Genomic DNA, 14,245 nt, shown 5'->3' with positions numbered 1-14,245 from the left:
TGCTTTTAGCAGGGAATTTACACTGCTGAAATCAAAAGAACAATTACATCCACCTACAAGTAGTAATTTACTTATCTCTTTTATTTTTAACCCTTATTGAACATTCAGTACATAAATCATTGTTGGACTGCATGTTCAGTACATGAAAAGTTATCATGAATTTGGACAATTATTTGATACAAGAAATAAAATGTATAATTCATGCAATCAAATAATACATATAAACAGAACTGTAAATGTAGAACCAAAAGTGAACATAAAATAATCCAACTTCAATCAAATGAAAATAAACCTTCTCTATATCATTTTCTGTCCTTTTTCTTCTCTAGTATATAAAGTTAATACATTTACAAGCACATTTTGTATATGTAAGAGTAAACAAATATCTGCAAATGATTAATATTAAAATGACTGTTCCATACCTTATCAGCTTGTCGGATTTCATCCATCTTCATGACCCATGGATGTGTCCAGATTCGCATCAAGGCTTGATAATCTGCAAAGAGCCTGGCTCCTCGATTGGCCCTTGGGGCAGCATCTGTTCCAAAGCCTGCTAGACTCAAGTATTTCTCATACAAACTCATCTGCATTGGTGATAAGCGGACAGCAATAACATACTCATGTTTTGGAGGTAAATACTTGGTTAGTGAGCTGTAGTCTTTCCTCTGTTTAAGAATAAAATAATTATGGAATTAATGATACACAGATTTAATGAAATCATTTATTTTACTTTTTTTTAAATAGAGCGAGTACTGAATGTGAAGAGTATATTATTTCTTTAGAACAATATAATTGAACTGTGAACTGTACCTGCACACAACCATTGAGTTTTTCGTGCAATATATGTGCACGTCTTTTCATAATTTTCACATCGTGGGCTGTGGAATCTGCACACTGGCCATTGGTTATTGGATTAACAAATCTGTTACGAAACTCCTTGCTAGTTCCCAACAAATTGGGTTTCACAAAACTCACCATACAATGATCTAAAACATAAATGTGCATGTTTAAACAATTAATGTACAGATACATGTATAAGTAAAGATACAGTAAATGAATACTTCACATCTTAAAGTAGCTCACTACATCAAATACTTTTCAAGACACAATGTGACAAGATTAGATGTTTTTTTAAATTGTTAGTATTAGTTGATTTGGGTTTGGTTGCATAGAACTGCATTTACTTAATTCAATTTTTGGAAAATCATGTTTTCCGAAAATGCCAATTTTTTGTCCTATTTAACTTACATACTTCTTTTGCATCATTCTATCTTTCATAATCAAGCAATTTTCTGCTGACTTGAGAAACTATTTCAAAATGTTGTGAGCCACCTTAATGTTCTAAGAAATAAAAGGCTGAAAGGCTGCAGAGCAAGGACCAACCTAGGGGGCGACTTGGGCGAAATAGTCGCTTTTTGATCGGTAACTTCGCCGGAATTTCCTCCGAAAGAGAAGTTGAAGTTGCCCTGTATTATGAGTTCACAATCGTGTAAATTAACCCAAAAGGCAATAAAATGATAATTAACTAATTCTAAAGACGTTTTCACAGACTCATTTAACCCCTGTTGTGATTATTTACTCAAGACTATCTTATCTTTGAGGGGTTAAAATAGGCTTGGGGTAAAATGCTGACAATGGACCCTCCATTTTGGAGGGTCCATAGTGGAGGAGGTGGAGCTTGGTGTGTCAGTCTTAATTCAGAGTCCTTTGATCTGTCATTCCAATTATGTTATCAGAAACAGAATGGGGCACATTGTTTTATTTATATGACTTTTAAGCGCAAGCACATAAAACTTCTCTCCCCTAATTGACGATGAAGAATGGTGGCCCTTTCATTTAGGTGCTGGGTGTTTTAAAAGTACATATTGTCCATTAGTTCTACACAAGAATTATATAGTAAAAATATTACAGTTGCATTATTGCTGAAATGGACAAAAAATTTTAAATTTATAACAGCTTATGAATTTTATTCTACAAAAGTGTAAGTCTTGTAAAAATAATTGATTTTATATTACATTTCCTTTAAATGTTCATATGTCCTGAAAATAATTGTGCTGAAATTTCTAAATGTACTTTGAAATGGCGAGACATTTCAAACACCGGACATTGTCTCCGACAACAATCCGCATTGTTAATAAGTATTTTGCAACAAAGCTGACACTCTTGGTGACTTGGAATTCGGACTCGGATATTTCCGATAATCATACTGTTTGAGAACAAGATCATTGGGTGGTTTTCTTAATTTTTCTGTAAATACTTGTCCACATCCATAGCATTTTTTTTTACTATTAATATATTAATATTAATATATTAACATTTGTTACTGGGGAAAAAAGATAAATCTCTCTCAACGTGTATCACAGTCTCACTGGACTCAGAATAATTGTTACACAAACATAGAGTAATTTATGTATCCTGATAAAGTTCATTTGAAGTTGCTAAATTCATTAAATGTTAGGACCTCCCTCTCCTTCTTTTTTTTCTAATAAACAACCCATATGTTTTAGCTATTAGGTGCATGATGAAATTGGAATGACAGATCAAACAGACTCTGAATTAAGAATGACACACCAAGCTCCACCCCTTCCACTATGGACCCTCCAAAGTGGAGGGTCCATCGTCAGCATTTTACCCCAAGCCGTTAAAATACGGGTGATGCAACCACATACTGTGCAACCGATGTTTATTTCTTTAAGTGTTGATGTTACAATTAGTTGGTAACTTGTAATTAGTTAATAACTCTGCCAAAGTAATGCTAAAACAATCATAAAACCGTTTGTTTACAGTTATCTATAAAAATAAGATCATCTACATATAACGGTTGTAATTGGGTCAAAGGGTTAGACTAATACCTCCAAAATACACAGAAATACAGCGACTGATTTTATTTGTCATTTAGCTAACACAATTACAACACATTTTATATATAAAATGCATGAATACATCAAGTAAATTAAATTTGATAAATTGAAAAGGTTTTTTTTTAATTTTTAGAAGTTGATTTATTTTTTATTGACTTCTAATCTAATTTAGATTATTAAAAATTGATTCATAAGCGTTATGCTGTTGTCAAGTAATGGAAGTCTCCCGGATTTCTCAAACTTCTCTCTATTTTTCTGTTAGGGAGAAGTGAAGTCTCCCTAAAATTTTGCTCTAGGTTGGTCCCTGCTGCAGAGTATTAAAAAGATGAAGTCTTTAAACAATATCTATCATCTCTACACCACAGTTAACACTTAGATAAAGTATATTTCTTTAAAAAGTATTTTTTTTTCCGTGTTAGTTTCAAATTTTGTATAAAAAATCTTTGAAATTTTCATATGCACATGTAATCTTAACACACACAGAAAAAACTTGTGCGATATCATTTTGTCATTTATCAAAACCCTTAAATGTTATTCAGAGCAATCAGTGCTACTCACATTCCATGAGGTTGTTTTGTAATGGAGTTCCAGTGAGTACCACTCTGCGGAAGGACTTGATCTTGTTCATAGCCTTGGAGATGGCTGATTGGTCATTCTTCAGAATATGGCCCTCATCACATACTATTATGTCAGGACCTACAGGAAATCAAAAATATGTAAGGAAAATTGGACCCCAAAAAATCATACAACAAATAATTACTTGTATATGTATTAATATTTTACAGGGACTACCAATGCTTGTTAACTTCCACCATAATTTTCAGAATTATGCATATACTGTACATGTAAATGTTGATGTTTAAGAAAAATATTTCTCTTGTATAAAGTACTGTTACCAAACAAATAATATTCTTATCGAGTGTTTATAATTACAACTCCTTTACATTTGTGTATTACCTGGATCCACAAGGCTTTCTGAAAATATCTTCTTCTGGTTTTTATTCTTGCAGTGGCTGCCCTGGGTAAGATTCCTGAACATGTCGTAGCCTATAATCATCACCCCTCCATTACTATGCCAGTTTTTCAGCACTGCTGCTCTATCAGCATTCTGTTTCACTGAGGATAACTCGTACACCTTCAAACAGACAGGCATTGAATCTCACTAAGTGCTAATAGGATTTTTAAAGATCATTAATTTCGGCAATTACATGAAGAAGGTAAAAACTTCAGAAAACTAGAGCCGTTTTAACAAGAGCTAGGCCTTTGGGCAGTACATGTAAAACTATAATTTGATGAAGGTAGTGTCTATTAATTTTTAACTGACCAGTCATTGGCTAACAGAAAGAAATACATTGAACGCAATGACACTTGCACGACTTTATCCAGGGCTATATATTTCAGTTGAAACAGAATCAATTTCATTTAACAGAGCATATCTTGAAAAAAAACCTTTCAGATTGTGACAATCCATGAATATTGATGAGCTTTTTCTAACAAATTAGAAGAAAGTCAATGCATGTCATTGGTGCATGTGTAGCTTGTTTTAATGAGCATACTGATAGTTACATCCCATCGAAAGTCTTGTGAAAACAGCTTTTTTCCAAGGAAGTGTACTTATGATGAAACATAAGATATATATCACAGAAATATACGTGTGTTAAAAAAATATTCTTAATAAAATTGATAATGTATATTGGTCCCAGCACCAAATATTGTAATTTTCTTACATCAACCTCCTTTTTGGTGAATTCTTGCCACATTTCAAACTCATACTGCCAGTTCAGAATGGTGTTGAGAGGAGAAACTACCATACAAGTGTGAACTTTAGTCTTCTTACTGTTGACAAGCACAGTATGGATAAATGCTATCAGCTGAAAAGCAAATCAATATATTTATTTTTCCATTAAATTCTGTGATCTTTAAATGTCTCTAAATGCAACAATTAATCACTGCATATGAATTTACATGTAATTTATATAAGCAGTTCTCAAATATTGATTTCTATGTTATCGGTTAAAATATATATTTCATAAATGTTGTTAAAACACCATGTTTTACAATTATTCAACAAAAAAGTTGACTTTATAGTTAAAAGCAAAATTTCAAGAGTTATTTTTCATGGATTATATTTTCATTCTCGCCGATCTCAGCTCTACAGTCTATGGGATAACCAGTTTAAACTGGTTTTATAAAACAGCTGTTTTTGCTGTTACTAATTTACTTCCTCCATGATCTGCAATTTATATCGATTTATTTAAGTAATTGATTTCATCATTAAGGGAATGTAAGTATAAGCATTAAATGATTGATTTTTGATGTCACCGTGTCAATAATTGCCGTCAGTTGAGCTTACAAATTATCATAACACGCTAATGTGCGTTATTCAATTTGTCTGCTCAACTGATGGCAGTTATTGATTCGACGACATCAAAAAAAAAATCATTCAATGCTATAGTGTTCAGGTCATTCCAAAGACATGTATAAAATGACAATACACGTGCTTTCAAATTTTATATTACACTTACTGACAAAGTTTTTCCAAGACCCATACAGTGGGCTAAAATGCAGCCAGATCCTTCTTCTGTCTTGGACCTTTTGACAGACTCAAATGTGCAATCCCAGACAAATTGAACAGCTACAAGAAAATCAATACACATGTAGAATTGCATTTTATTTTACTGCTATTCTCTACTTTGCAAAATTTCAATGAATGTATTACAAATACCGTATTTTTTGGAAATTAGGTCGATACTTTTTTCCCCTGACATGTGGACCTCGCCCTATTCATCGCTTCGCCCAATTTATGTTGTTTTTTTTTTTTGGTTGGAAAATTTGATATGAAATTTTGCAAAAATTTATGCAACCCTCCAATAAAATCATGAGCGTTTACTATAATACTGCTTGAATTTCTGTTTAAAAATCGTATGGATTTTAATCAATATACTGTAGAAATTTATCATTTAAACAAAATTAAATGTAAATAGATTTATTTCTTCTTACATTTCTTACTTAGATCACTGACTGAATCATTATATGCTGTCATGTATTTTGATCGTGTGCTTACGATAAACAGGAAATCGATTTCGCGCGGTAAAAGTAAAATGACAACCGTACAAAGGGTAATTACGGGGGGAAATATCGTCGAGTAGAAATTAAAAAAAAACAATTTGTTTTCATAATAGAATACATGAACAAGTTTTTTTCTGTATATTCAACATAAAACTTTCGATGAAATTTTAGCCAGGTGTCTCTGAAATCAGTCTGGGTAGCGCTTACTTTGTTTATACACAGTTGAACTCTCGGCAAGTGCTACTCATGCCTGCAGGCTTCAATAAGATCAGAGGTTGACTCGTGTGTATATACACAGTAAAAAGTCACACAGAGACACAGGGTGGCATGTGCTACCGTAGTCATGCCTCCAGGCTAGGTAACTATCCCCCGGTTAACACCAGTTTGTACACATGGCAGGGAAGTAATAAACAAGAGGCCCATAGGCCACATCGCTCACCTGAGGAACAATAGGTATGATAAAGTCAGCTTAATGGAGTCATAATACAAACAATCTGGATAATGTACAATAATACATGTAGATCCTGTATAAATAAAATCCATTTTTCCCCCTTGGAACTCGGATAGCCCTGATTGCTGCCAATATTTACAAGAGCAGACTTTAATCACCGCTTCTGCACATATATAGGGACTCAACATTACGCAGGCAGGGATGACCGCACACCTACACAACTCAACAAGTACCAACTTTAATGCAAGTAGGGATAAACAACTCAACAGGTACCAATGTTAACACAAGTAGGGATAACCACACACTTGCGCCAACAGCTCAACCTAACGCAAGCAGGGAGTGCCGCACACTTGCGCCAGAAAGGCCAGAACACCAGCAGGGATGACCATACACTAGTGCTCCGCCCCAACCACCACAAGCAGGTATGACCGCACACTTGTATTAATGCGATACAGGGTAGGAATGACCGCACACTCTGTATCATAGGTTAGAAACCACGAAAATTAGATAGTGCAGGGGTGTCCACCCACTCAATCTATCCATACCTGTTCAAGTTTAACCCCAAACAGTCAATAATCGTAATGAAAGAGACACTGTCCCTATATATGTGCCGACCTAAAATAATTCATAGTATCTAAAAATTGGAAATCAAAAATAAACAAACTAATCCGGCCTTACCCAAAACTACTTATGCAGAACAACTTATATACATTGAATATTCATTATTGTATAAAAATAATCATCACAATAATTGGTTAACAGTGGATGCATTAATTAAAATAATCAAGAATCAATAAATCAAGGGCAAAAACTCAATACAGTAATACAAAAAGAGTCTAATGAAAAAATAGCTGCCTGTTTCAATTTTATAGTCATATCACATGTTGAGTATTGCAGTTCTCAAAAAGATCCTTTACAATTGTTTATATATGGGATATTCAGCTGCATCAAACTCTGAACCTTCTTGTGAGGCCAAAGAATTGTCCTGGAGCCAAAGTCTTAACAATTATAAAGAATCATCTTGCTGATTAGTTTCTGAGAAGAAGATTTTTAAAGATTTACTCTATATACTTCTATGAAAAATTTTAACACCCCCCCCCCCATGTGGCCTCACCCTACCCCAAGGGATCATGGTTTTCACAACTTTGAATCTACACTACCTGAGGATGCTTCAACACAAGTTTCAGCTTTCCTGGCTGATTAGTTTCTGAGAAGAAGATTTTTAAAGATTTACTCTATATTTTCCTATGTAAAACTTCGACCCCCCATTGTGGCCCCACCCTAGCCCCGGGGGTCATGAATTTCACAACTTTGAATCTACACTACCTGAGGATGCTTCAACACAAGTTTCAGCTTTCCTGGCTGTTTAGTTTCTGAGAAGAAGATTTTTAAAGATTTACGCTATATATTCCTATGTAAAACTTCGACCCCCAATTGTGGCCCCACCCTACCCCCGGGGGTCATGAATTTCACAACTTTGAATCTCGATACCTGAGGATGCTTCCACACAAGTTTCAGCTTTCCTGGCTGTTTAGTTTTTGAGAAGAAGATTTTTAAAGATTTACTCTATATATTCCTATGTAAAACTTCGACCCCCCATTGTGGCCCCACCCTACCCCCTGGGGTCATGAATTTCACAACTTTGAATCTACACTACCTGAGGATGCTTCCACACAAGTTTCAGCTTTCCTGGCTGTTTAGTTTCTGAGAAGAAGATTTTTAAAGATTTACTCTATATATTCCTATGTAAAACTTCGACCCCCCAATGTGGCCCCACCCTACCCCCGGGGGTCATGAATTTCACAACTTTGAATTTACACTACCTGAGGATGCTTCAACACAAGTTTCAGCTTTCCTGGCTGATTAGTTTCTGAGAAGAAGATTTTTAAAGATTTACTCTATATATTCCTATGTAAAACTTCAACCCCCCATTGTGGCCCCACCCTACCCCCTGGGGTCATGAATTTCACAACTTTGAATCTACACTACCTGAGGATGCTTCCACACAAGTTTCAGCTTTCCTGGCTTTCTGGTTCTTGAGAAGAAGATTTTTGAAAATATCTCGAAATTTTTCATTAATTTCTAATTATCTCCCCTTGAAAATGGGTGTGGCCCTTAATTTTCACAACTTTGAATCCCCTTTGCCTAAGGATGATTTGTGCCAAGTTTGGTTGAAATTGGCCTAGTAGTTCTTGAGAAGATGTTGAAAATGAGAAAACTTTACGGACAGACGGACGGACAGACGGACGACAGACAAAATGTGATCAGAATAGCTCACTTGAGCTTTCAGCTCAGGTGAGCTAAAAACGATCTTAAATTAAAACCGGCCGTACTAAATTATTTGGTTTGAAAATTTTGATGCAATTTCAGACATTTTCTTACGATGTTTTCAAGAAATACATTTCGTTTCCCTTTTGTTTAAAACTGTGAAATAAGATTAAAGGCTACTATATGATAACGCTATTAGTTTAAACCATTTATTCATTAGAACTAGCGGTAATTTTTGACCAATTCTTCAAAGTCGACCTATTTATACTTTTTTTATTTTATGGCTAAAAACGGCCTCCTTCGACCAATAAACCGTATCGACCTAATTTCCCAAAAATACGGTATTGATTTAACCTTAGCTGAACTCTCAAAAATTGACTTACCTTCAACTTGATGGGGTTTTAACTTGACAACCAGTCCTTTATCTACTTCTATGATTGGCTTTTTAGTCTCTTCTTCAAAATCCAGAACCAGCTGTTTTGTTATGGGGCACTTTGTAGGGGAGGACTCATCCACTTCTTGCACGATGCCATTGAACTAAAAAGGGATAATCAGTAGTACATTACCCTGTATTTTTGTTTAAATGTAAATAATGCATGGTAGTTAAACTCATATAACATCATAATAATGTATACTGTATTTTTCGGGGCATAGGCCGGTATTTTTTTCTCCAATGCGCGAGCCCCGGCTTATCCCCTAGGATCGGCTTATCGTAGGCTCGAAGTTGAAAAAATTAAACAGTAAAATATAAAATCCACTGTTTTTATCCATTGTACTGTTGTAGCAGTTTATTATGAGGGTTAGGTTTTTTCATCCGTTTGAACTATTGTTCAATAGTTGTCCCGTTGATAATTTTTGTAATGACATTGTGAGTAATAAAATGTTCAGTGCTGTACGAGTAATTTCTTTACCCCAATCAAAAGAATTTTTTCCCACGTTCGTGTATGAACCCTAGAAACTATTATTGCATAGTAAAAAAGAAAACGAAACCGGGTAGAATGTAATATGACGGAATTTTTGTGAATTCTTCATGTCTGCGTTCGTGGGAATCACTGGTCTTGGGTGTAGAATAAATCAAATGCTTTGTGTCGTTACAATTAATTTTGTGTTGGATGAAATAACAGTATTCTGGTGTCTTGTGTTTCGCTAGTCTAAGAATTTTTCCTGAATTTTGTCTGAAAATGAGCAATTCGACCTATGCCCCACATCGACATATGCCCCGAAAAATACGGTTCTTGAAAAGGGTATTCCATCAAATATTTATAAATACTAATGATGACAGTTTTCCGAATCTTACTATTTTCTGCTTTTCAGCAATCCTTTTCCTTCTCTCCTCCTCTGCCTTCACAGCTGATTTGGTCTGAGAGGTAAGCTTCTTTTCAGATTTGATTTTCCTAATTTTCTTTCGTTTGAGTCTTTTTGGTGTATCTGGATCACCATCATCTGAAGATCCACTTCCATCCTGTATGTATATTAAGCATAACCTAATACTTAATAGTTTTAGAGGAAAGTAAATCAGGGAAAAGGTAAAATCTATCATGCCATGCATAAAAGCCATAACACTTCCTTACTCAACAATCTTTGATGAATTGAAATAGCTTAACAAGAGAACTAAAGAGCACCTGTGACTATGATGGAAACTTTCATTTCATGAAATTAATTTTTCACAAGCCTGTTTAAGGATATAAGATAGAGTGTATATTATGTAATGCGTAATGAACTCACCTCATCGTCTTCATCCTTACTGACCTCCTCATCGTCTGAGCTGCTGGGAGCTTTTATTCTCCTCCTCTTTCTGGCCTTCCCTGTCCCCGCCTTCTTTTTACCACCTTTACCTTTCAACTTTTTCTTCCCAAGTTTGATGAATTCTTCCTCACTGTTGCTTTCACTGTCCTCATTACTGCTAGATGATTTTGCTTTTCTCTTTTGGCTGAAAATCAAAGATGGTTTATAAATCTTCCATAAATTCAGTGAAAAATGTGTAATTATACTGTACTTAATCAAAAATGAACAATTCATCAAAGACCATTTTATGGTGTTTCACCTTGAGAATGGCATACCTGCACAAAACTACAGACTTACTTTACCACTAATTTAGTAATGTTTGTTCTGAACAATGAACAACATTGGATTTAGCACTGACGACCTGACCAGAGTTTGTAACATTACATGACTTTACAATAACTTTTACAGCAACAGAATTTCTGCTTTGTCATGAAGGCCCATTCATCTTGAATTGACATTCACAAACAGGAGCTATTTTCTAAGAAAACATCAAAAACCTGAAATTTTCTTTACAAAGATTCCACATTACCGCTTGATTTTAGGCAGAACATCAGAGTCACTGCTTGAGAGTGAGGCATCCAACAACTCATCTCGCTTCTTCTTCCTTTTAGGCACATCTTCCTCTGTTACACTATCAGAGTCAATGGACAGTTTTCCTTTTGATTTTTTGGCAGCAATTTTCTTCTTTTTTGGTGAAATTACGACCTCTGGAAAGAAAAACTTTTTATTCACTTTTTTCAATTGTGTAAATAGCAATAACACACAATGTTCTATTAAAATCTGTTAAGAATTAACTTATAGCACATTTTAAAGACCTGAGTCACTGCTGTCTTGGACATCTTCTTCCTCGCCACTCATTTCTTCTTCCATTTCCTTTAGCAACTCCTTTTTAGCTTTCGCATTTTCTGAGCAATCCTTTAAAATAAATTGAATAATTAAGATAAGCAATATACTGTTGTATCATCATTTTCTTAAAACACTATTTTTCGTAAATAATGTTGTCAAGCTGATCCATGATTCCAAATGTTCTTTAACATAGGAATGACACCAATATTCATTAGTATTTTGTCAAAGAAATCAACTTTTAAGATCTTAATCTTATTTTTTCCCCCTAAAAATTGATACCCATAATTATTAATAAATCCTGGTATGTTATTTTCCTAACATGATTCCTCAGAGTGTGGCCTGATCAATTCAATTTTGAACTTAATACCAAGTTAAAATATCTTATCTCAAACTAAATGCAACTTTGTTCACATATGTAAAAAATTTATTTTATGTTTGATACAAATGTGTATATCACCATATCAATTTCCCCCTCTGGGTCCTCGACTTCTGTGTTGTCTGAATCTTCCTCTGTAGAATCATCTGAAGGACTCTCTTCTCCAGATGCAGCCTTCTTTTTGCCAGATTTCTCCTTTTTACCTTCAGCAAAAATAACATATCAAATTTCAATACAATTCACTTTAGAAATACATGGTATCTATGTATTATAAAAGATAGTAATTTGGATTATAAATAATTATTAGTTATATTAAACTTATGATAGACTACCAGATGTTTCTGATTTCTTTGAGGAATTGTTTATTTTGGCACTGCTTCTGGTTGATCTTGACTTTGAAGACTTAACAGGAGTCTTGGATAATTTGTCAATGTCTTTCTCCAGGTCTGAATCAAAGTCAGAGGATTCATCATCCCTTTTCTTCTTTTCGGTTTCTTTTTTCTTGGAAACTATTCAACAATACAAATGCATTGTTACTGTGAATGTATAGTATATCACATCATATACATATTTATAAATCATATCCCTGGTAACCAATTACAAGAGGCACATGGGCCACATTGCTCATCAGAGCAACAGTAGACATTATAAAATCAGCTTTACGGAGTAATATACCCCAAAATAATTATGGACAATGTAGTCTAACTGATCCTGTAGTTTAAAAAATCAATTTTTTTCCTGGATATTCTGTTCATCATTGATCCCTTTTTGTCACAGTATAGTCATTTTACATATTGAGCATTACAATTCTCAAGAAGATTTAAATCAAATGGGATATAAACCTACATCAAACTTGTGAAGCCCAAGAATTGTCCAAAAGCCAAAGTCCAAACAATTTCAAAGAATCAAAAATATGTCAAAATACTTGCATATAAGTAAAACCATATATTATAACATTTGAGTTTTGGTGAATTTAAAATGTAAATTTGGACCCCTCACCCCATGTGGCTCCATCCTAGTCCTGAAAAATATGATTTTGACAAATTTGAATCTACACTAACTAAGGTTGCTTTCACTAATGTTGCACCTTTTGTAAGAAAAAGTTTTTAAAAAAATAAAAATTCTCAATATATTCCTTTGTAAAGATTTAACCAGTCCCCATTATGCCCCTACCCTAACCCCTGAGATCATAATTTGACCAAACTTAAATCTACCCTACCTGATGATACTTAACACAAGTTACAGCTTTTCCGGCCAGTCGTGTTCCAAGTAGAATATTTAAAATAAAATTTCTCTTTATATTCCTATGTAAAAAGTAGACCCCCCTATTGTGTCCCCACCTTACCCCCAGGGACCATTATTTGGGTAACCTTGAATCTGCACTATCTGAGGATGCTTCCTTGCAAGTTTTAGCTTTTCTGGCCTAATGGTTTTTTAGTAGATTTTCAAAGATTAACTCTATATATTTCCATGTAAAACTTCGACCCCCCCATTGTTGCCCTACCTTACCCCGAGGCCAAGATTTGAACAAACTTGAATCAACACTATCTGAGGATGCTTCAACACAAATTTCAGCTTTTCTGTCCTATTGGTTTTTGAGAAGTAAATTTTCAAAGTTAAATGCTATAAACCCTTATGTAAAGTTCCCCCCCTTCCCCCATTGTGGCCACATCTTACCCCTGGGGACCACGATTTGAACAAACTTGAATCTACACTATCTGAGGATGCTTCCACACAAATTTCAGCTTTTCTGTCCTATTGGTTTTTAAAAAGTAAATTTTAAAACTTTAACTCTTTAAACTCCTATGTAAAACTTCGACCTCCCCATTGTGGCCACATCTTACCCAGGGGACCATGATTTGAACAAACTTGAATCTACACTAACTGAGGATACTTCCACACAAGTTTCAGCTTTTCTGGCCAAATGGTTTTTGAGAAGAAGATTTCTAAAAAATATCAGACGGACAGACAGACGCTAGACAAAAAGTGATCAGAAAAGCTCACTTGAGCTTTCAGCTCAGGTGAGCTAAAAAACTAGCTTTTCAGTGCAAGATCAAAATGATAACTACAGTCAAACTTCGTGATCTTAAAATAGATGAAACTGTTAAAAAAAACTTATATCCAAGTATTCGAGATATTGAGAGCAAAATACCTATAAAAATCAAAGTACTGAAGAACTGACGGGAGTTGATTTTGTCGATGTTTATTTATTTTAAAATCAATGATATGTTATTTTGCATGACAAGTACATGTATTTTCTAATTTGAAGTAGGTACATTTTTATAATATGAATTTTTGGACTTTTTCGATAAGAATGTCGAGAAACCCCCGTATGAATAATGTTAAATAATATTGTAAGATAAAATTAATTCATTCAAACTATGTATCATAGTATTAGTGATAGAAATATTTCTCGAAAATTGTATGGATCCAAGCAATATTGAACTCTAGTCTCGTTCAACCAAACGCTCGGCTGACACCGTAAATCTCCGACAAGATTTACGGAGACAGTCGAGCATCGAGTTGAACGAGACTATATTTAACTCTGGCGTAGGAATACATACGACTACAAAAAATATTTAAATTGTT

The 14,245-nt window shown here is 34.4% G+C and overlaps 1 protein-coding gene across 1 annotated transcript in view; it reads right to left on the bottom strand.

The window, feature by feature from the left end:
• LOC128192260 (transcriptional regulator ATRX-like) overlaps positions 1-14,245 on the bottom strand; it is a 39,720-nt gene that overhangs the window by 17,442 nt on the left and 8,033 nt on the right. The window contains exons 8-20 of the mRNA XM_052864816.1: positions 11,989-12,165; positions 11,738-11,859; positions 11,250-11,349; positions 10,964-11,141; positions 10,375-10,579; positions 9,947-10,111; positions 9,033-9,186; positions 5,387-5,496; positions 4,589-4,732; positions 3,819-3,996; positions 3,420-3,557; positions 811-986; positions 423-665 (exon numbers count right to left, since the gene is read on the bottom strand). Of these exons, the coding sequence (XP_052720776.1) occupies positions 423-665; positions 811-986; positions 3,420-3,557; positions 3,819-3,996; positions 4,589-4,732; positions 5,387-5,496; positions 9,033-9,186; positions 9,947-10,111; positions 10,375-10,579; positions 10,964-11,141; positions 11,250-11,349; positions 11,738-11,859; positions 11,989-12,165 (2,090 nt within the window). The remainder of the gene's footprint in view (positions 1-422; positions 666-810; positions 987-3,419; positions 3,558-3,818; positions 3,997-4,588; positions 4,733-5,386; positions 5,497-9,032; positions 9,187-9,946; positions 10,112-10,374; positions 10,580-10,963; positions 11,142-11,249; positions 11,350-11,737; positions 11,860-11,988; positions 12,166-14,245) is intronic.

The sequence above is a fragment of the Crassostrea angulata genome, chromosome 7 (genome assembly GCF_025612915.1).
Source record: "Crassostrea angulata isolate pt1a10 chromosome 7, ASM2561291v2, whole genome shotgun sequence".
Classification (NCBI taxonomy): domain Eukaryota; kingdom Metazoa; phylum Mollusca; class Bivalvia; order Ostreida; family Ostreidae; genus Magallana; species Magallana angulata.
The sequence above is the reverse complement of the archived record's forward strand: the minus strand, read 5'-3'. Positions and strand labels throughout refer to the sequence as shown.